The following is a 21,487-nucleotide window of genomic DNA, read 5'->3' on the forward strand; positions in this document are numbered from 1 at the left end:
TTTCCCAGCCCTTCCTGGCCCCGCCTCTACCGTGCTCAGCCCTCCCTGAGCTGCCCCAATCCTGCAGACACCGCCTCCTCCCCCTCCTCCCCCTCCCTCCTCTCCTCCTCTTCCCCTCCTTTCCTCCTCTTCCCCCATTTCTCTCCTCCTCCTCTTCCCCCTCCCCCTCCCACCTTGTCCCCCATTTCTTTCCTCCTCCTCTTCCCCTTCCTCCTCCCCCTGTCCCCCATTTCTCTCCTCCTCCTCCCCCATCCTTTTCCCCTCCCCTTCCCCCTCCTACTCCCCCCACTCCCCACCTTTGCCCCTACTCCTCCCCTCCTCTTCCTCTCCCCCTCCTCTTTCCCCTCCCCCATCCCCCATTTCTCTTCTCCTTCTCCTCCCCCTCCTCCCCCTCCCCTCCTCCTCTTTCCCCTTCCTCCTCCCCCTCCTCTTCTCTTCCTTCCCCCTCTTCCCCTACTCCTCTCCATCCTCTTCCCCCCTCCTCTTCCCCCATTTCTCTCCTCCTCCTATCCCCTCTTCACCTCTCCCTCCCCTCCCCCTCTTATTTTCCTAGAATGTCTCTAGTGGCACTTCCCAGAGCACCTGGGGCCACAGGCTGTCACACGCAGCTCCCTAGCTGAATTCCTTGAGCTTGGCAGAGCTGCCCTTTGCAAGCGCCTCCTTTTCTCTAGGTGATTCATCCTCTGCGTTCTTGCTGCCCGCACACCCTGGGGACCGAGGTCAGGAAGCAGGGAGCGGTGGGGTGAGGGAGGGTTTCCACTGGGAATCAACTGTGAAGACGGTTGTGTTTCAAGCCTCTGCTTACATCGCGTGTATTTGCGTTCTGGGCGCGGAAACCTAAGCTCCCCTCGCTCTCCCTCGCAGAGAAGAAGAAGGCGGACATCGTGTTCCTGCTGGACGGGTCCATCAATTTCCGGAGGGACAGCTTCCAGGAAGTGCTGCGGTTCGTGGCGGAGATCGTGGACACGGTGTACGAAGAGGGCGACTCCATCCAGGTGGGGCTGGTGCAGTACAACTCCGACCCCACCGACGAGTTCTTCCTGAAGGACTTTTCCACCAAGAGGCAGATCCTCGACGCCATCAACAAGGTGGTCTACAAGGGGGGCAGGCACGCCAACACCAGGGTGGGCATCGAGCACCTGCGGACGAACCACTTCGTGCCCGACGCCGGCAGCCGCCTGGACCAGAGGGTGCCTCAGATCGCCTTCGTGATCACCGGGGGCAAGTCGGTGGAGGACGCCCAGGACGTGAGCCTGGCGCTCACCCAGAAAGGCGTCAAAGTGTTTGCCGTGGGCGTGAGGAACATCGACTCCGAGGAGGTGGCGAAGATCGCGTCCAACAGCGCCACCGCCTTCCGCGTGGGCAACGTGCAGGAGCTGTCGGAGCTCAGCGAGCAAGTGCTGGAGACCCTGCATGATGCCATGCACGAGACCCTGTGCCCCGGCGGGTCTGACGTCTCCAGAGGTAGGCCCCTCCGTGTGCACGTTCCGGTCCTGCGCGGTCCTTGTTGGCCAGTTCTGGGGCCCCTGGGCTGGTCCATGGATCCCTGAAGCATTTGACTACTTCAAACATTTGCCAGGGCGGGGGGGGGGGGGTGTCCTGGCTCTCACCTGGCCTCAACCACAGGAAGTTCTTCCTGATCCTTATTACCCATAATGTTACTTCCTGGCCGGCGCCGTGGCTCACTAGGCTAATCCTCCGCCTTGCGGCGCCGGCACACCAGGTTCTAGTCCCGGTCGGGGCACCGGATTCTGTCCCGGTTGCCCCTCTTCCAGGCCAGCTCCCTGCTGTGGCCCGGGAGTGCAGTGGAGGATGGCCCAAGTGCTTGGGCCCTGCACCCCATTTGAGACCAGGAGAAGCACCTGGCTCCTGCCATCGGATCAGTGCGGTGCGCCGACCGCAGCGCACCGGCCGCGGCAGCCGTTGGAGGGTGAACCAATGGCAAAGGAAGACCTTTCTCTCTGTCTCTCTCTCTCACTGTCCACTCTGCCTGTCAAAAAAAAAGTTACTTCCTCCCCCTCTGAAATTCCCCCAATAACTCAGATTTATTGATTACTGTTCCTGAGCAGAGGCTTGCCAGACCAGCTGCTGGCTATCAGAGAATCTGCATCCTCAAGAGAACCACTCTCGCAGCTACTGTCACTTGTCTCTGGGAGGGAGGCAGGAGCAGCCACTCCTCAAAGCTCAGACCAAGGTGGCGTCTTGCCTGGAGCCGAGGTCCCAGCACCTGGCCCGGGTGGCACCTGTCGCAGGCCCTCGGCTCATCGCTGGTGTCTCTCCTTTCAGCCTGCAACCTGGAGGTGATTCTGGGCTTTGACGGCTCCAGAGACCAGAACATCTTTGTGGCCCAGAAGGGGCTCGAGTCCAAGGTGGACACCATCTTGAATAGGATCAGCCAGATGCAAAGGATCAGCTGCAGCGGCAGCCAGACGCCCACCGTGCGGGTGTCCGTGGTGGCCAACACGCCCACCGGCCCGGTGGAGGCCTTCGACTTTGACGAGTACCGGCCAGAGCTGTTCGAGAAGTTCCGTGGGATGCGCAGCCAGCACCCGTATGTGCTCACGGCCGACACGCTCCGGCTGTACCAGAACAAGTTCCAGCAGGCCTCGCCCGACAGCGTGAAGGTGAGCGGGGTGCACGTGCTAGCGGCCGGGGACGGCCGGATGTCCCCGGGGGTCCTGTGGGAACACTCCCTGTGTGCGCGTGCCGAGTGCCCATCTTCTCTGGGTTTTCTTTTTCCTAAAGAGTTATTTATTTATTTGAGAGGCAGAGTTATAGATACAGAGATGGAGAGACAGAGAGAGAGTCTTCCGTCCACTGGTTCACTCCCCAAATGGCCACAATGGCCGGAGCTGGGCTGATCTGAGGCCAGGAGCCAGGAGCTTCTTCCAGGTCTCCCATGCAGGTGCAGGGGCCCAAGTTCTTGGATCATCTCCTACTGCTTTCCCAGGCCATCAGCAGGAAGCTAGATCGGAAGTGGAGCAGCCAGGACTGGAGCCCATGTGGAATGCCAATGCCACAGGCGGAGGCTTAGGCCACCACACCACAGAGCCAGCCCTCTCTCCGTGTTAACTGACTGAAATTCCATGTAATATCTCGTGCATTTGGCCCATTTTGCTTACACTGCAAGGAAAATCCTGGAACCAGTACTTAGGCTTGAATTCAGGTTTAATTACACACTTGCCCAGTGAATGAGCCGTGTTCCCTCCTCACAGCTCTCATTGTGTACACGGACACACGCAGGTGCACCCACACACACAGGTGCACACACACATATACACATGCAGGCTCACACACATATACACACAAATGCACATACACATATACACACACAGGTGCACACATACACATACACACAGGTGCACACATATACACATACACATATACACACAGGTGCACACACATACATGCACAGGTGCACACACATACACACACAGGTGCACACACATACACACATATACACACAGGTGCACACATACACACAGGTGTACACACATACACACAGGTGCACACATACACACATGCAGGTGCACACACATACATACACAGGTGCACACACATACACACATACACACACATACACACAGGTGCACACACATACATACACACAGGTGTACACACATACACACAGATGCACACACATACACACATACACACACATACACACAGGTGCACACATACACACAGGTGTACACACACACACAGGTGCACACACATACACACAAGTGCACACATACACATACACACAGGTGTACACACATATACACACAGGTGCACACACATACACACAGGTGCACACACATACACACATACACACAGGTGCACACACATACACACAGGTGCACATACACACATGCAGGTGCACACACATACATACATAGGTGCACACACATACACACAGGTGCACACACATGCAGGTGCACACACATACACACATGCAGGTGCACACATAGATACACAGGTGCACACACATACACACAGGTGCACACACATACATGCACAGGTGCACACACATACATGCACAGGTGCACACATACACATACATACACAGGTCACACACATACAGGTGCACAAGTACACATAGACACACGCAGGTGCACAGGTAGAGTGACCCTTGGTGACCCCGGCTCTGGGTCAGCACTGCAGGCCAGGCTCTCGGTCCCTCCCCGATCTCTGGTTTCCTTGGGGCCGGGCTGGGGTCCGACTTCTCCTCTGTCTGCAGGTGGTCATTCATTTCACTGACGGGGTGGACGGAGACCTGGCAGACTTGCACAGAGCTTCCGAGGAGCTCCGGCAGCAAGGTAGGTTCCGGGGCTTTCTGAGTCGGGGAAGCACACCCGGGGGAGGCAGGTGCCTTGCTCTCCTGGGCAGAGACCTTTGTGTTGCCGGCATTGTCCGAGGGAGCAGCCTACACTGGGGGACTCTCTCCCGGGCTCCTGCCCTTCCATGCCCGTTGGCGTCATGGTGCGGGGAGGCCAACAAGGAGCCATTGCCTTCCATGGGCAGCTTTCTCACCAAGTCCCAGCACGGCCCTGCTGGCCCCACGACCCATCCAGCTGGAGGGCGTGTGGAACACGTGGAGGGCTGACCGTGTGACTCCGTTATGTCAACCAGGCGTTGACTGGCAAAAACCTTTGCAATGGTTTCGGTTTCCAGTCACCACAGCTCCGAAGCACTCCAACAATTAAATAAAAATATGTGTAATTAACATACAGTAAATAGTGTAGGCCTCCCTGCTGGTAAGCCACCAGGTCCATGGGCAGATGCAGTATTTGAATGTTCGTTTGCTTTGGAGTTTGGAGACCAAAAATGGATGCCAACCCCCAACATGAAGGAGACTTCTTTTTTTAAAAGATTTATTTGAAAGTCAGAGTTACACAGAGAGAGAAGGAAAGGCAGAGAGAGAGAGAGAGAGAGAGAGAGGTCTTCTATCCACTGGTTCACTCCTCAGCTGGCCATGATGGCTGGAGCTATGCTGATCCGAAGCCAGGAGCTAGGAGCTCCTTCCTGGTCTCCCACACAGGTGCAGGGACCCAAGCACTTGGGCCATCTTCTGCTGCTTTCCCAGGCCACAGCAGAGAGCTGGATGGGAAGTGGAGCAACTGGGTCTTGAACTGGTGTCCATACGGGATGCCGGCTCTGCAGGTTGCAGCCTTACCCGCTATGCCACAGCGCCGGTCCCCGGAGGGGACTCTTCGGCAGCGCGGTTTGTGACGAGCGCTCTGCTAGTGCCAACTTTCCCAGCGGCAGAGAAGAGATGGCATCCCCTGAGCCGGAGCCAGGGTTTCTCTTCCCCCACTGCACCCTGCTGGGGCAGCACGCCAGCGCCTGAGAGCTTACGTGTGGATGACCACAGCAGGCCACTTCCTGTGTTCATACTCCCAACAATACATTTAGTTAGTGGTGAGCTAGAGGGATCATTCAATGGAACCCAGAGTGTCAATATTGCGACTGCTCGGAGCAGCTGGTTAGTGTGACGAAGGCTGCTCAGGTTAAAGGTCAGAGTTCATGCTGGGATTTTCTCAAAAAGCGAGAACGGCGGAGAGAAGCCGTTACAGCTGTGCAGCGCCGGGCGCTCACGGAGCACGCATGTTTCCCCCCAGGTGTCCGAGCCCTGATCCTGGTGGGCCTGGAACGCGTGGCCAACCTGGAGCAGCTGACCCAGCTGGAGTTCGGGCGGGGCTTCATGTATGACAGGCCCCTGCGGCTTAACCTGCTCGACCTGGATTACGAACTCGCCGAGCAGCTGGTGAGCGCCGCGGCTTCCACACAGGCCCGCGTCTCAGGAGAATGGAGTCCGTTACGGCCCGGGGCTGGGCAGGGTGTCCGGGGTGGGGGTAACGCAGGTCATCTGATTCCCCTGGAACCTGCCTCATGGCCATCACCTGTGTGAATGCTGGAAGCGGAGTTGGCATGCGGTCGGAGAGGTGGCCAGCGGGCACCGGGCTGCAGACGTCCACATAGAGGCCCGTGGACCCCATGAGTCCTTTAGCCTCTTTGAATATTTTTCATTCACAAGATGGCAGGAAATGCCAATCAGGGCGATGGCCCGCCCCAGGCAGAACGCACTGTCCACAGATCTGAGAGCCGGCAGGACGCGGTCAAGAGCAGGCCTGCCTGGCCGGAGGAGTCTTTTCATTGCCTCCCCCTCCAGTTGCCTTTGGCCAAAGGAAGGGGCCTCCAGGGTGCTTCCTGGTCCTCACCCAGCCCAGCCTTTCTCTGGGGCTGGCTGCTGGAGGGGCTGCCCCCGGGCTTGGGGGGGGTGCTGGGTGGAGGGCCCAGTGACTCTGTCCCTGAATCGGGATTCTTTGATGGGGCAGCAAGAGGCTGTGTCAGCTGATGAAGCTGGGCTACGGAGGCGGTGACAGCTCTGGGAAGTGCGTGGGGGCAGGGTGCCTGGGGGCGACGCGGCCATGAGTTTGGCCCGGGGACCTGTAGGTGGGATGTATCCTTCCCACAGAAGGGCAGTGGCCAGCATGAGATGGCAAGGCCAGCTGGTCTGCCAGGTGCTGGGGGTGCTGTTGACCTGGGGTTGTGGCCCTTGTGGCTCAGAGGCCAGTGCCCCTGGGGCCTGCCCTGCCCCACGCCGTGGTGCAGCCGTGCTCTGTGACTCTGACCAAGCTCCGAGCAAGGGCACGGCGCGCATCTCTCTGTGGGAGCCCATTCCAGCCCCGGCCAGCTGCAGTTTTGGGTGAGTGGAGTTTAAACACATGGAAGTGGTTTTTACAATTTGAAAGTAGAAAATCTGCGTTGGAGAATTCAGGAAAGACCAAGCCCATGGATAAAATGGATCTTACCTTGGTCGCTATTTCTCTCCCTCACCCTGACTGCCAGCGGCTGGACCCCAGCCCGGCTCTTCCTTAGAGCCGATGCTGTCTGGAGTGACTTCCTCTCGCCCGTGAAATCCCCCTGCATCTGATTTTCACCTTTAAAAGCCTATTTGCCACTTTTTTAGGAACTCGTTGACAGTTGAACATTTCTTTCCGTTTGCTAGGACAACATCGCCGAGAAAGCTTGCTGTGGGGTTCCCTGCAAATGCTCGGGAGAGAGGGGGGACCGAGGCCCCATCGGCAGCATCGGGCCAAAGGTAGGGCCCTCTTCTCGCGTGGCCTTGGCCGGGGAACCTCCCCAGGGTCACAGCCCAAAGGCGGGCGAGGGAAAGGAGAGTTCCCGAGTGTGGAGCAGGTGCCTGGCCAGGGCCCCCACCCTGGAGATGGCCCAGGGAGGTCCCGCATCTGCCCTGGTTTCTCCTCCCACGGGTGAAGGAAGCTACTCTTCAGCACATTGGTTCTTGGCTTCATCAAAGAGCGTGAGAACCAGGGGCATCACTGACGTGCGGCCGGGCGTGCCGCTTTGCCCTAACGTGGTAGGAACCGGCAGCCTTTCTCGGCACAGCGGCAGCCGGCAGGGAACCCCGGGACCCGTCAGGTCCTAGGCAGCAGCCACAGGGGGGTGGGGTTTTCCCAGGGCCGCGTGGAGGGGCTCGCGGGGCTGCTGCGGGCTCCGACAGACGCACCTGCTTCCTTTGTTCAGGGTGTTTCTGGAGAAGACGGCTACCGAGGCTATCCTGGCGATGAGGGTGGACCTGTAAGTGCAAATCGGTCTTACTCCTTCCGTCTTTTCCCCGTGTGCGGGGGCGGGGCGGGTGTGGAGTTCGCAAGCTGTCCTGTTGCCAGATGCGCTTCCCATTGGGAGGAAACTTCCAATGCCCTCAGCGACTTTCCTGGGCTCTCTACCCTGCCGTCACAGTCAGGTGACCTGAGGGCCACAGGCGCGGGCTGTGCTCGCTCTCTGAGGGAGGGATCAGGTGGGCCGAGACAGGGAGCTCCGTAGCCGGCATCCACACCCCATCGCCGGCGTCCACAAACAAGACTAAGATGCAGGCAGACGTGGAAGTGAGCTGGGGCGGGGGCTGGCGAACCGAGCCAGGGCTGTAGGGCTACCCGTCAGGGTGGCCGCCTGGGGGTGTGGCTGACCCGGGCGTCAGCACCCAAGAGGTCTAGTTAAGGGGGTGGGGATGAGCCTGGGACAGATGCAGCTTGGCCAGGCTTTGAGGTGCCAGAGTAAGGTCTCAGCTTAGGACAGGAGTGGTGGGGCCCCTGCTGGGGGGTTGGGGGTCAGGGCTGGACCTGGCTCTGCTGAAGAGCTGGGAGCCACAGCTGTGCTGGGGTGCAGCCAGGCTAGCAGAGTCCCCCCAGGGGCCACTGGCTGCCCTCTGTGCTGTGACCCCCACGGCTCCGTGCCCTCTGGGACCTGCAGGTTCAGGGGCGCTGAGGGGCTCCGTTCACTGACACAGACCCCGTGAGGACGCGGGGACGGGGACCGGGAGCGCCCGCGTGCGATGCCTTTCTTTCCCGCCACAGGGTGAGCGCGGTCCGCCCGGCGTGAATGGCACACAAGGATTCCAGGGCTGCCCGGGCCAGCGAGGCGTGAAGGTGCGGTGTGGGGGATGGGCGGTGTGGGGGATGGGGGATGGGGGATGGGCCCTCCCTGGTCCCTGCGGGAGGGCTGGCTCAGCGTGCAGGCCGGAGTGACCCAGTTTCTCCAAGTTTTCCTAGGGGGAGAAGGGCCGCTCCGCTCACTTTTGCTGATCACGGTCAGCAGTGACCTCTTCCCGGCAGTGTTGGGCAAGGCCAGGCCGGAAGGGACCTGAGCGTGGAGGGATAGGTTCCTGAGGGAACACAAGCCTCCAGCGTTTTTAAAGATCTGTTTGAAAGGCAGACTTAGAGAGAGAGGTCTTCCATCTACTGGCTCACTCCCCAAATGGCCCCAACGACTGGAGTTGGGCCAACCCAGAGCCAGGAGCCAGGAGCTTCTTCCGGGTCTCCCGTGCGGGTGCAGGGGCCCAAGGACTTGGGTCATCTTCTACTGCTTTCCCAGGCCATAGCAGAGAGTTGGATGGGAAGTGGAGCATCCCAGACTCGAACTGGCGCCAACATGGGATGCGGGTACTGCAGGCGGTGGCTTTAACCCACTGAGCTTTCCAGTGCCCCGCAGGACGCTTGGGGAAGAAGCCACAGGAGCCAGGCTCTGCTCCTGAATTTCCAAACGCAGAAACACTCGCGTGGGTGGGAATGGGAGCACCGCGGATCCTCCTGCCCAGGGACCAGCCACCTAGTGGGGCTAATCTACCTCCCCCTGCCCCCTTGCCTTCCAGGGCTCCCGAGGATTCCCCGGGGAGAAGGTAAGCCTGCTTTTGTTTCTTTGGGGGTGCCTGACCCGTAGCTCTCAGCTCTCCCGTCTGCCGCGGCAGCTGTGTGGACTCACGCGTCTGTGCTGTTCCCCTCAGGGCGAGCTGGGCGAGATCGGGCTGGACGGGCTGGACGGTGAAGAAGTGAGTGATTCCCCCTCTGCCCTTGGCTGCCGGGACCCCACAGAGCCCCGGGACTGACAGCTCGGCTGCCGCAGAGCCGGTGCTGGGCCTGACCTGTGCTCCTTGTCTTTGGCAGGGAGACAAAGGGCTGCCCGGGACCTCGGGAGAAAAAGGGAGTCCCGGGAGAAGGGTGAGTGGACGTCCAGGGCGGCGCCCTGACCGCGAGGGTGCTAACTGTTGACGTCTCCATGGGGACGGCTGCTTCCTTCACTCTGTGTGTGTGTGTGTGTGTGTGTGTGTGTAGATGTACTTGTTTATTTGAAAGGTGGAGTTACAGAGAGGAGACAGGGAGAGGGATGGGAGGGAGAAGGGGAAATCTTCCACCTGCTGGGTCACTCCCCAAACGGCTGCAATGGCCAGGATTGGATGAGGCTGAAGCTGGCAGCCTGGAACTCCATCCAGATCTCCCACGGGGTGCAGGAGCCCAAGCGCTTGGGTCATCTTCCTCTGCTTTCCCAGGTGCATTAGCAGGGGGCTGGATTGGAAGTGGAGTAGCCGGGACTCAAACTGGTGCTCATGTGGGATGCTGGTGTCACAGGTGGTGGCTTAACCTCCTGCACCACAATGCCAGCCCCTACTGGTGTGTTTTAAGCCCACCTCCTCCAAGTAGCCCTCCTGACCACCCCTGGTGCTGTGTCTGTGATGTCCTGGGCAGACACAGGACATTGGAGAGAGGTTGTGAAGGTGAGAGCTGAGTACAAATAAACCCTCAGTGGGTGGCTCAGAGCGGTGCTCCATACGCACGCGTGGATTGGCTGAGCGGAGCGGAGCCCCCTGTGCCTTGGTGAATGAGTGGATGGTGAACGCTGTTCTGCGTGAGATGTACGGACTGAAGAGCGATTTTCAGAAAATTGAAAAACCGACGAGCAGCACGAGGAGTGCAGTCAGTGCAGTTGTGTGTGTGACGGCTCTGGGCGTGGTAAGTAGGTTTCAGCCGCTCGTGCCACTGAAGTGGGACAACCCCGAGAGATGATGCGCGAGTTAGCCTGCTGGTGCTGTGTGCTGTCCTGTCGTGAGTCTCAGATACGCACGGTGGGACTCACTGGGAGATGCAGAAGCACCAGAGTTTTAGCTTCCGCTTGTGTTTTTCACCTAGGGGGATAAAGGGCCGAAAGGTGACAAGGGAGAACGGGGCGACGTCGGCATCCGCGGGGACCCGGTGAGCGTGGGCCTGTGCCGGGGCTGGGGCAGGGCTGTGGGGGGCGGGGAGGGTTTTAGGGTGGGCGTTGCTTTAAGAGGCATTACATCCCTTGTGGCTCACCCCCTATCCTTGGTGTTTCCAGGGTGACTCGGGACGGGACAGCCAGCAGAGAGGACCCAAAGGAGAGACAGGTGACCTTGGCCCCATGGTAAGTGCTCCGTGTTCCTAGCCCCTCTCTGGGCTGAGGGTCACAGGGACGACACTGACGTGGGCTCATCCGCAGCCAGGGGCCGTGGACGTGGCCTTGGGAGCTGCAGGGCCACGAGAGATTAGGGAGAGTCCCGCAGAGCCAGCCCCGTATGCACAGGAGGGCAGCCCCCGGGCACCCGAGCAGCCTTCACATGGCGGGCTGTGTCTCAGCAGAGTTTGCCTCCCTCAGGTGTTTTGGGAACGTGCTCGCTGCCTGGTGGCTTGCGGCGGCAGTGGCGGCAGCACCGCGGGCCCAGTGCTCCTGCCAGTGCCGTCCCTCTGCAGCCGGGCCGCTGTGTCCAGTGCCTCGTGCAGTGTGCAGGACGTGACGGCCATTGCCGATGAGAAGCTCATGCCGCTTTTCTCTCCTGCACCAGGGTCTCCCCGGGAGAGACGGCGTTTCCGGAAGTCCCGGAGAAACTGGGAAGGATGTGAGTGTCCTCCGGGCCCTGGGGGGCTCTGCAGGGGGCTCTTCGGGGGGCACTGGGCGAGCGCCCCAGGGTCTTTGCATTGTCAGCCTGCAACGCTTTAGTGGGGGAATTTAAGGGCTCTTAAAACCCCTTCCTTGTCTTGGTCCATTGCATGTTGTGGTAACAGCAGTGCAGGCTGGGGTTTGTAGTGACCAGAAATTTGGCTGGGTCGTGGTTCTGGGGGCTGGTGCGTGGGGAGGGCCCGTGCCCGGCACCCTCTCTTGGTGGAAGGCAGCGGGCAGGGGAGGCGGACTGGAAAGATTTGGATGTTACCCACGCCCTGCTGCATACAGAAATTTTTCCTTCCTGAAACTATTCTGTGCTCTATCACTTCTCTTTCCCTACTCCTGTTTCCGTCCCCTACAGAAAAACATCCAAAAGATGCTGTTAAGAGTGATACCTTCAGTGCTTCTGAATCCCACTAAATATTAAACAATCCAAATAGAAATATTGATCCTGGGGGAGTGGGAGAATAAGAGGCAGGAGGGTGGAAGGGGTTGTACGTTTGTTGTTTTCATTATTTGTGTGTGTGTGTTGCTGCTATGGAAACAATGGAACTAGACTCAATTTTTTTCTAATGCATTGCATCTTTTTTTAAAAAAAGATTTATTTATTTATTTTAAAGGTGAAGTTACAGGGCAGAAAGAGAGAGAGAAAGAGAGAGAGAGAGAGAGAGATATCTTCCATCCACTGGTTCACTCCTCAAATGGCTACAGTAGCTGAAGCTGGGCCAATCCGAAGCCAGGAGCCAGGAGCTTCTTCCAGGTCTCCCACGTGGGTGCAGGGGCCCAAGGACTTGGGCATCTTCCACTGCTTTCCCAGGCCACAGCAGGGAGCTAGATCGGAAGTGGAGCAGCCAGGATTTGAACCGGCGCCCATATGGGATGCCGACACTGTAGGCAGTGGGTTTACCCACTACGCCACAGCACAGGCTCCTCTATTGCGTCTTGCAGCTGCTTTTTGGAGATAGTTCAGGAAGGTCTGAGCAGAAGAGCCCTTTGCTTGCCTAATACGTCAGTCCTGGGGGAGAAAGGCTGACGCCAGCGTGATTTAGATGACGTGCACGAAGCCATGTGAGAGCTGCCAGGGTCCCCCAGAGCAGGCCCCTGGAGCTGGAGAGGACGGTCCCTGTGTGGGGGATGGCCATCCTCGGGGAAAGTTCTGGAAGCTGGTGGGTGCCTACCTGAATGAGCCGTTACAATCTGGTCTCTGGGCAGAACGAGCCAGCGTTGGCTTCGTGAAGTGACTGGGGATTCCGTGGGATGTGGAGTTCGTTTTATCCACGCGTGAGGTAGAGGCCCGAGTTTGGATTTCGTTATGGTCTGGGGCCCTCGTGGACTCAGTCCTCTGCCTGGCCGTGGGGCCTCCTGCCCCTCCCTCCGGCTTTGTTGTGGAGGAGGAGAGGGTCCCCCACCCACCTGACACCGTCCATGGTGCCATTATCTGTGGTACGGGGATGGAATGGTCACCCAGAGATCCCTGGGCTGGTGCCCTGGGCGTGGACAAAGAGGTTCCTAGGTGGATTAAGCAGATATGGCATGGGGCGGTCCCCAAAATACGCACCCTTAACCCTGAGTGCATAATTCAGGAATTCAGCAAGCCCACCGCGGAGGACACCCAGGAGGCAGGAATCAGGCTCACCCGGGCAGTGAGCCCGCAGGTCTGAGCCGTGGCCCCCGCCACGGCGTATCCAGGAAGACTTGCCAAGCTGTGAGATGAATGAGTTCCCAATGTTTCAGTTCACGTGTGTGTGCACTTGGGACACTTGGCTCTGCTGCGCGTGTGTTGGGTGTGGCCGGGAAGACTCCCACTCTACTGACGCATTCCATGACTGCCCACTGCAGCGAGGACGACGGCAGGGAAGCAGGCCGCCATGCCCGTCACATTCCTCATCTGCGCTTGGCTGGGCTGTGCAGCCAGAAGCCGTTACTTTGCTTGGCAGAGCCGGGGGGATTCTTGGCACTTCCACTTGGGTGCCTGACAGAGGCCGTGTGGCTGGGTACCACGAGGCGCGCCTCTGGTCTGTGGCAGCAGGGGTGCCGGCCGTGGGTGAACACACAGGCTAAGTCCCAGGGAGCCTCCGGCTCCATGCCCGAAGTCCCCGGGCCCCCCCTCACTGCCCCTGTGACTTCTTCCTCCACAGGGTGGCCTTGGCCGGAGGGGACCTGCAGGAGCTAAGGTGAGCCGTGAGGCTGGTGCCTCTATTTAGTCCCCGTACGTGGCTCAGCAAGTGCCCCTGGGAGACGGTCCCTCACGGGGCCCACGTGTGGTTCAGCCGGGCACTGAAGCATCCTCCCTGCCTCCCAGGGCTGGCGCAGCTCCCACAGCTCTGGCCACAGCTGCCGTCTCTTCTACCATCTCCATGCACCACTTCCACAGTGACTTGTGGAGTGGTCCCCAGCGGGGACACGGGGGCGAGAGGCAGGGGAAGTGTCTGAGGATAGGGCGGCCTGGCCAGCACCCCTGCCTCTCCTGCCCCTGCTCTGGCCATCAGCCGGCCACAGCTCTGTGGGGTGTCAGTGCTCTCACCTTTGCGACACAGGTGCAAACCATCCTCGTGTCACAAAGCTGAGACCTGACAGTGAAAACAGAGAGCGCCAGAGACGATTGCTCTGAGCTCCCAGCGTCTCGCCCTGAGGGTGGCCCCGGCATCGTCTGGAATCCTGGGAGGGCTGTGTGTCCCCTGGTTTAGAAATGAAGGTAGAATGGGAGCTGCCGTCACTGTCAATCACTCTGACTCCTCCCCATCTTCTGTGTCTCCCAGGGCAACAGGGGTAGTCCCGGCCAGCAGGGCTTCGCGGGAGAGCAGGGCACCAGAGGTGCACAGGTCAGTGCCCGCTCCGTGGTCGTGTGCCTAGGGACGCTCCGTGGAGACACACGCCAGGTGGTAAACCAGGTGGTGTTAAACTCGTCGTTTGAAAGTGGCCCATGGTGTGTTCTCGGCGTGCAGCCCTCCCTCATCTCACCTGGGGATGCTTTTCCCAGCCCCGAGGGACGCCCTGTACCCATTGCACAGTTGGTCCTCGTCATCCCGCACCCGAGCCCTTGCCACCGCCCCTCTCCTTCCTGGGTCTATGGATTTGCCTGTTCTGGACATTGCACGTGGACAGACCAGTGACATGGGCAGCCTTCCGGGTTCCCGGGGCCGTCTGTGTTGTAGCGTGTGTGGGGATTTCGTTCCTTGCCATGGCTGTGGCCTGTCCCACTGCACAGGTGCAGGTCGATCTAGCAGGGAGTGGGTCCGGGGGCTGTTAAGAACAGATGCCACTCAGACGCTCCTGGTAGACACTGACGGTGGCCGCTTCCCTCCCCAGGGTCCGCCTGGTCCCACAGGGCCTCCAGGGCTGATTGGTGAACAAGGCATTCTGGGACCTCGGGTAAGTGTGTCTCACGGGGACCCCCTGCATGTAGCGAGGTGGCGCTGCATTGCCCGGGCAGGCAGAGGGGTCCAGGGCCGACCAGCGGCCCTTCAGCCCTGCTCTTTGACAACACTGACCCCGGGTGCACCCTCTGTCCTTGCAGCAACTGCCTGCCTCACCCCAGCAAGTGAGAGACCCCACTTCCTAGAGTTCAAAGCCTTCCTAGTGTGCAAAGCCCCTGGGCAGCAGGCAAAGGGAGGGCGGCCCCTCGGGTCTGAAGCCCTGGGCTGGAGCTGTGAGTGTTCTGCACGGCGTTTCCCCCTCGGCCCCCAGAGCCGGGCTCCGGGTCAGGCGATCACGGGAGGCCACGTGAGCCGCAACACAGAGCCCACGTCTGATGGCAGATGCCACACCCGTCCCAGCCCCGACGATGCTGGGCGGAAATGTGTTGCTGCTGCTGACCCAGGCGCAGGTGCCGGACCACTCCCAGTTCTGGCTTCTCTCGGGCGAGCGGTGACGCTGAGGCTGCCACCCAGTCGTCTGTTGCAGGAGACGGCAGCGCCTGGTACACTGGGCTTGAGCCGCGCGGACGCACTGCGCAGGCAGGCGCGGGCTCGGCCAACGCTCGCTTACAAAGTCCTTGTCTGGCTGGAGGACTGGTGCCTGTCCGGCAAGCTTCTGCCTGGCCAGTGGGCCCAGAAACATCAGTCACCAGCTGTTGGGGCACGTTTCTGGGCTGAGTGAGCTGCACCCTCCTGGAGGGGCTATTTGCCGATGTACTCGTTCAGCCAATAGGCGTTCCTGTGCCCTGTGGGGACGTGGAACGTGAGTGCAGACAGCCACGCGAGGCCGGGCTTGTGTCCAGCCAGGAACTCCAGGCCGTGCCCGTTCTCAGTGCGACTCGCGTTTGTCCGGGGACACGGGCACGGAGGGACCACTCGTGTTCCCACTAGCGAGGACTCCGGCACGTTTGCGTGTCGCAGGCCCCAGTGCCGCGTGCGCACGCCTGAGAGCTGGGCTTGGCGGCGGCGGCACAGGACCCCTGCCCTGGGCGGGCTCCGAGCTCCACGTGGCGGGAGGCCCTCCTGGGCGGCCAGCAGGACACTTCCTGATGATCCTTTCTTGTGTTCCAGGGAAGCGGGGGAGCTGCAGGGTCTCCGGGAGAACGCGGCAGGATCGGGCCCCTGGGGAGAAAGGTTTGTGGGGAGGAAGCAGACATTTCCCGGGACGGGGACCCCGCCCTGCTCGCTCTCTCTCCTGTGCTGTCTGTCCATCCATCCGTCCACCGGCTGAGTTTGCACGTCCCTGCGGCCCACCACTGCTCATTCCCACTCTGGTCTCCCCTGGGCGGAGGGGCTCCGTGGCCGCCCTCTGCCCACCATCGTCACGGCCGCCCTCTGCACTCCTGGAGCTGGCCTCCTCCTACCCAGAAGTTGTCATCAGCTGGGGGCCACCCCGTCTGTCCTGGCCTCGGTGGGTGCCGACCGTGAGCCTGTGCTGGGCCCTCGTGTTCCACGCTGCGGACACGGGCAGTGTGTGCACCCCGGCTCTGCCAGCTAGCTGGGAGCATGCACGGGACCAGAGTCCTTCGACTGGGGCCAGCAGCAAGGCTGACACGAAGGCTCCCTGAGAACTTGCTTCTGTCCATCTTGAGAGAGTCCGGTTGATCGTAACCGTCAGTGAAGGCCTGTGTCCATGCGAGCCCTCCGTGGTCTGCTGGGTTTCGTGGCTGAAGTCAACGTGGCACGGCTCTCTGCCGCCCTGTCTCTGCTCTCTCTCCCTCTTCCCGTCAGCCTGTCCCAGTGCTTTTCCGGGAGTCCACACGTGCACGTGGCCTTGGGCTGTTAGTTTCAATGCCGTCATTGTGCGCCTTCGTGGGCTGTCCCGGGGTATTCCCACAGGCGTGCACAGCGTGTCACCATCAGGCTAGGGCGATTGCACTACTGTATGTTAGGAACAACTGCGCTTCTCTCTTCTAGTTATCTTGAGAGACGTGTCATAAATTGCTGTGAATACAGCTGCCCCCTGCGCTGGGGCATGTCACGACGGACGCTTCCGTCCCGCTGTGCTTTTATCCTTCTGTTTGACTGTACGTGGCTCCTCCTGTCCCACTGTACTCCATTCCTCCTGTCCGGCTGCACCCTATGCCTCCTGTCTGACTGTGCTCGCCCCCTCCTTTCCGACTGTACGCTGTTCCTCTTGTCCCGCTGTACTCTTCCTCCTGTCTGACTGTTCTCTGGTCCTCCTATCTGACTGTACTCTGCCCCTCCTGTCCTGTACTCCGCCCCTCCTGTCTGATTGTACTCCATCCCTCCTGTCCGGCTGCACTTACTCTGCCCCTCTTGTCCAGCTGTATTCTGACCCCCCTCTCCAGCTGTACTCTGCCCCTCCTGTCCAACTGTTCTCTGGTCTTCCTGTCTGGCTGTACTCCATCCCTCCTGTCCAGCTGTACTTACTCCACCCCTCCTGTCTGGCTGTACTCCGCCCCTCCTGTTCTATACTCTGCCCCTCCTGTCCTGTACTCTGCCTCTCCTGTCCGACTTTTCTCTGGTCCTCCTGTCCGGCTGTATTTCAGCTTGTGTTATCCAAGCGCCCTGTCTCCCCTCTATTCCCAGCCCCTAGTCACCACTCTCCTACTCTCGGCTGCTATGAGCTCAGACGTCTCTTAGCGGCATTTGAGTGAGAATATGCAGTATTTGTTTTTATTTGCCTGCTTCCTGCAGTTAACACTCATTTCATCAAAACCTAAAAAGTGAAGTAAGCAGCTGGCAGCAGTACCCCCCACCCTGCCCCCGCTCCCGGCAGTCCCCCAGGACGGGGCTGGACTCGGGCTGGGCGCAGCCTCTCAGCCGTGTTCTCTGTCTAGGGTGAGCCTGGAGAGCCAGGACCAAAGGGAGGCGTCGGCAGCCGCGGCCCTCGCGGGGAGACGGTGAGCAGTCCCAGTGGCTCGGGTGGGAGTCGCTGACCCTGCTGGGCAGTGCAGGAAGCTGGGGGCCAGCTCCAGGTGCACATGGTTGAGTGTGGCTCTTGCGTCCTTGGGCTCTGATGGCAAACTCCAGGTCTGCGGCTTGCAAACAGACAATCAGTTTCAAAATGAGTTTTCTTTCCGTGATGGTGGGGGTGGGGAAGTGGGTACAGACGTTTCGTCCCTGCTGAGTGAACGCGGTGGTGCCTGAAGCTCGGAGCCCCCGCACAGTGGGTCCTGCAGGTGCTCTGTGCATCTTTGCCCTGAAGTCAGAGGGGGCTCGGAGTCGCTGAGCCCCCACCCAGACCGCACAGCAAAGGCGGCATCCTAGGAAGAGCAAGTCTCCCCTCAGCAGCTCAAGTTCAAAAAGATTTACGGAGAGCCACTGCAATCGCTCCCCCAGTAACTGTGGAACAAGCGGGTCTGTGTCAGACGGGGCATTGTCCTGTCCCCTGGAGACTTGTCAACCACGGCTGATTTCCCTGCATGTCTTAGGGCTCGTAATGCGTGTGTCCCACAGTTCCTCTGACATAATCCACAGGGTCCTGTTCTGAATACTGCACGTGGGAGAGTGACAGGGACAGAGCTGGTCGGAAGGGAGGGGTGGGGCAGGTAGTGAGAGCGGGGCACACAAGAGGCAGGAGGGGCCGGCGTGGGGGGTGGAGATTGAGCTCCGTGTTCTTGTTTCGGGGAAGCATCAGAGGTCCCGGTGGCCGTCAGGTGGCCACTGAGGGCTGAGGTTCCCCGGCTGTGTCTCGGACCCTATGTTGATGGCCGTGTGGAAGTTCACGGTTTCCAGTCCTTATTTGGGATGTCAGCACTCGGGTGTACTTGGGGTCCTCCAGCCCGCGTGGCTGGAGGAGTGTGTGTACCTGTGCCTGCAGACAGGGTCCTGTTACCCCGGGAGGGTGACACGGGAGCGGGACACTTTCCTGCTCTGGCACCTCGGTCTGGAAACAGCCCGGGGCTCAAGGGCCCCCGCTCAGGGCAGCAGCAGGGCGGCTGTGGTGGCCGTGGTGGCTCTGGTGGCCGTGGTGGCCATGGGGGGCGTGGTGGCCATGGTGGCTGTGGTGGCCGTGGTGGCCATGGGGGGCATGGTGGCCATGGCGGGTGTGGTGGCCGTGGTGGCTGTGGTGGCCGTGGTGGCTGTGGTGGCCGTGGCGGGTGTGGCATGCGTGGTGGCCATGGCACGCCCTGCACAGCAGCCTACAGTTGTGGTCTCTTCCCCACTCCTAGGGCGACGACGGGCGAGATGGAGTTGGCAGTGAGGGACGCAGAGGCAAGAAAGTAGGTACCCGCGAGGGCGCCCGCGCCGCCTGTCCTGGGGCATTGCTAAAGAAGCCTTTTCTCACTGTGCTTGAGTGATTATTTTTTTGGATGACTATCAAAAATTCCCTCTCTCTCTCTCTCTCTTTCTTTCTTTCTTTCAGCAGCAGTTTGTTTTAGATGATTTAATTTGGGACCCAATAGTGAGTCCTGTGCTTGTCTTTTGTAGGGAGAACGAGGATTTCCCGGGTACCCAGGACCGAAGGTAAATCAATATTCCCCTGGTGGTGGACGTCCCCACTGCTTCCCGGGGGCCTGTCTGTCCTTGAACTGAGACGTGGGGAGTTTGGCTCTGGCCTTGGATCAGCCACTGAGTGACCGGGCTGCTCCGGAACACTCGGCCCCACTCGGGGGCCCCTCCCGTGTTGGGGGGTCACGGTGTTTGTGAGATTCAGGTCACGAGGTGCCACTCTGCAGGTTGTTTGTAAGCCGTGAAATGTGATAAGCTGCGTGGTGTTACCATCACCGAGTAAATCGCCCGCGGCCGGCTGGGTGCCGCAGCTGCACCATGGACAGGACAGCAGGTCACCGGCCACTGTTCGGCTGGCGTGGAGAGTGCATTCCACGCTTCAGGGGCTCCAGCATTGGCTCCACAGCGTGACCGTGTTCTTCTTGGCTCTTTCCAGGGTACCCCCGGTGAGCCCGGGGCAGACGGAGCACCGGGACCCAAAGGCGTGAGAGGCCGGAGGGTGAGTTGGCCTGTGGGCAGGGGTGACAGCGCAGGCGGTGTGGTTGGCTACCGAGGCATTGGAATGACTCCTCCTTACTTGCAACCTGGCCAGTGGTCACTCAGGATGATAGGGGATCCCAACCCTCAGAATGTGGGTGTGGACGGTGGCTGTCACACTGAGAGCCCCTCCCTCGGCACCTCACACTCACATGCCCGGCACAGCACCAGGGAGCCCCAGGCCGCCAGACAGGAGGGTGAGGCCCAACACCTGTGCAGCCTCACTGGCCGTGCCCACATAGACAATGTGCAGAAGCTTCACACACCCACCCACACACACACACACACACGGAGAGGGGAGGGAGAAAGTGTGTCACATCCTCTGATTGGCTCTCTGGATGCCTTTTTCGCACACGGGTGGCAGGGACCTCATTGCTGGCGCCAACACGCATTGCCTGCGAGGGTCTGCATTAGCAGGAAGCCGGGGTCAGCGTTCCAGAGCCAGGAACGGAACCCAGGCGCTCCAGTGGGGGACGTGGGCACCTTAGAGTGGGCCCCACACCTGCCTCTGCAACAGAGCTGAGATGCAGGTGCCCCGTGGGCTGAGTCCTGGCTGGCAGACAAGCCGGCCTGGGCCCTGGGCTCCTCGGCCCTGGCCAGGGAGACTCCTGCACGTCTCGAAGCTGCTGCTGGTTCTGGATGGCTCTCCAGGGGGTGTTTGGTCACCCCCCCTAAGATTGTAGTGGGTCTTGAGTTTGCAAACTGTGCTCAACTGTGGTGAGAGACACAGTTGAAGCACAGCCCTGAGTATGCAGCTGGCCCAATCAGTGAGCGCGGTCAGGTGGAGTCCTAAACACTGGATGGCCTACACGGAGCGGTGAGCTCATTCGTCGGGTACCGTTTCTCCCCAACATCCCCAGATAAGTCTACTGATGGCTCTGGGGCAAGCGTTGGTCTTGCCGTAACCTGCCACAGAACATGCTCGTGGCTGTGCCGATGGCCTCACGTAAGCTTTGTCAATATCCCTTCGCCCTACTCCTCCATTTTGGAGGTGCTTAAGCTCTTTTCAAGTGAGAGATTTCTCGTGGTCCTGGGGGGCGTCGGATCAGATCCCCCCCCCCCCAACCGCTCCCAGCTGCAGGATCCGAGGCAGTTCCGTCTCCTGCCACACTCGAGCCGTGCCTGTTCTGTCCCCTCTAGGGGAATTCGGGACCTCCAGGGACTGTTGGGCAGAAGGGAGACCCCGGCTACCCAGGACCCTCTGTGAGTACCCACCCCGCTCCTCTCCAGCTGCTGGGGCCCTGTACCGCTCCTCTCTTTATTGGTAATGTCTTTGTTTCCCTGTTTGAATGTCCCCCTGTGTAAAAATTGGTGTGGGTCCCAGAGGAAGGGGGACGGTAACTGGACAGTCCCTCCTGGGACGGGCAGTGAAAAACGGGTGTGGCCAGATGGTGAGAGAAAGGCCGAGGCAGGAGGCTCTGATGGCGGCTTTCTCCGCAAGGGAAGTGTCACTGGGGTCACTAAGCCGGTGAGGGAAAAGTGGCCTTTGGGACGCTGGTCCGCTGGGCTGCGAGAAGACAGCGGCGAGGCATTGGGATGATGGGCTGAGGGTGGCTGGGGGTCTGTCCCGAGAGCTGCAGGCGGGAAGAATCCAGCTGGGGCACTTTAGGCGTGGAGGGGCCAAGGACAGCTCAGCGGAGTCCCAGTGTCCCTGCTGTGGGGCAGGGCGTGTCAGGGCACACCGGAGGAAGCTCTTCCCTCGAGAGCGCGGCTGTGGACGGGGGGGGGGGGGGGGGGGGGGGGGGCGGGCAGCTCCTGTGTGCGGATGGTGTTCAGGGTGTGGAGCTGTTTGCAAAGCCAAGCTCCCTCCCGGGGGGGGGGGGGGGGGGGACGCATTGGCTCTGGGTCTTCTTTGTTTTGCCTCTTCAAGCTCTAAA

At 60.2% G+C, this 21,487-nt stretch overlaps 2 protein-coding genes across 7 annotated transcripts in view; one reads left to right on the forward strand and one right to left on the reverse strand.

Moving 5' to 3' along the window:
- The window catches only part of COL6A3 (collagen type VI alpha 3 chain), an 89,237-nt gene that overhangs the window by 45,226 nt on the left and 22,524 nt on the right, over positions 1–21,487 (forward strand). For all 6 annotated transcript variants that reach the window (XM_089328865.1, XM_089328867.1, XM_089328868.1 and 3 more), the window contains 22 exons: positions 865–1,464; positions 2,287–2,624; positions 4,223–4,301; positions 5,604–5,749; positions 6,995–7,087; positions 7,534–7,587; positions 8,364–8,435; positions 9,158–9,184; positions 9,290–9,334; positions 9,450–9,503; positions 10,470–10,532; positions 10,657–10,722; positions 11,141–11,194; positions 13,377–13,412; positions 13,998–14,060; positions 14,548–14,610; positions 15,726–15,788; positions 17,459–17,521; positions 18,794–18,844; positions 19,053–19,088; positions 19,510–19,572; positions 20,751–20,813. In XM_089328865.1, coding sequence (XP_089184991.1) covers positions 865–1,464; positions 2,287–2,624; positions 4,223–4,301; positions 5,604–5,749; positions 6,995–7,087; positions 7,534–7,587; positions 8,364–8,435; positions 9,158–9,184; positions 9,290–9,334; positions 9,450–9,503; positions 10,470–10,532; positions 10,657–10,722; positions 11,141–11,194; positions 13,377–13,412; positions 13,998–14,060; positions 14,548–14,610; positions 15,726–15,788; positions 17,459–17,521; positions 18,794–18,844; positions 19,053–19,088; positions 19,510–19,572; positions 20,751–20,813 — 2,192 coding nt within the window. The remainder of the gene's footprint in view (positions 1–864; positions 1,465–2,286; positions 2,625–4,222; positions 4,302–5,603; positions 5,750–6,994; positions 7,088–7,533; positions 7,588–8,363; positions 8,436–9,157; positions 9,185–9,289; positions 9,335–9,449; positions 9,504–10,469; positions 10,533–10,656; positions 10,723–11,140; positions 11,195–13,376; positions 13,413–13,997; positions 14,061–14,547; positions 14,611–15,725; positions 15,789–17,458; positions 17,522–18,793; positions 18,845–19,052; positions 19,089–19,509; positions 19,573–20,750; positions 20,814–21,487) is intronic.
- On the reverse strand, positions 3,290–4,144 carry LOC149127242 (uncharacterized; the record flags this gene model as incomplete). The annotated part of the gene is made up of 1 exon (XM_089328751.1): positions 3,290–4,144. A coding segment is annotated over one exon (855 nt), but the record flags the coding sequence as incomplete, so codon positions are not given.

Source organism: Oryctolagus cuniculus, chromosome 3 (genome assembly GCF_051225735.1).
Source record: "Oryctolagus cuniculus isolate XC-2025 breed Fujian yellow rabbit chromosome 3, ASM5122573v1, whole genome shotgun sequence".
Lineage (NCBI taxonomy): Eukaryota > Metazoa > Chordata > Mammalia > Lagomorpha > Leporidae > Oryctolagus > Oryctolagus cuniculus.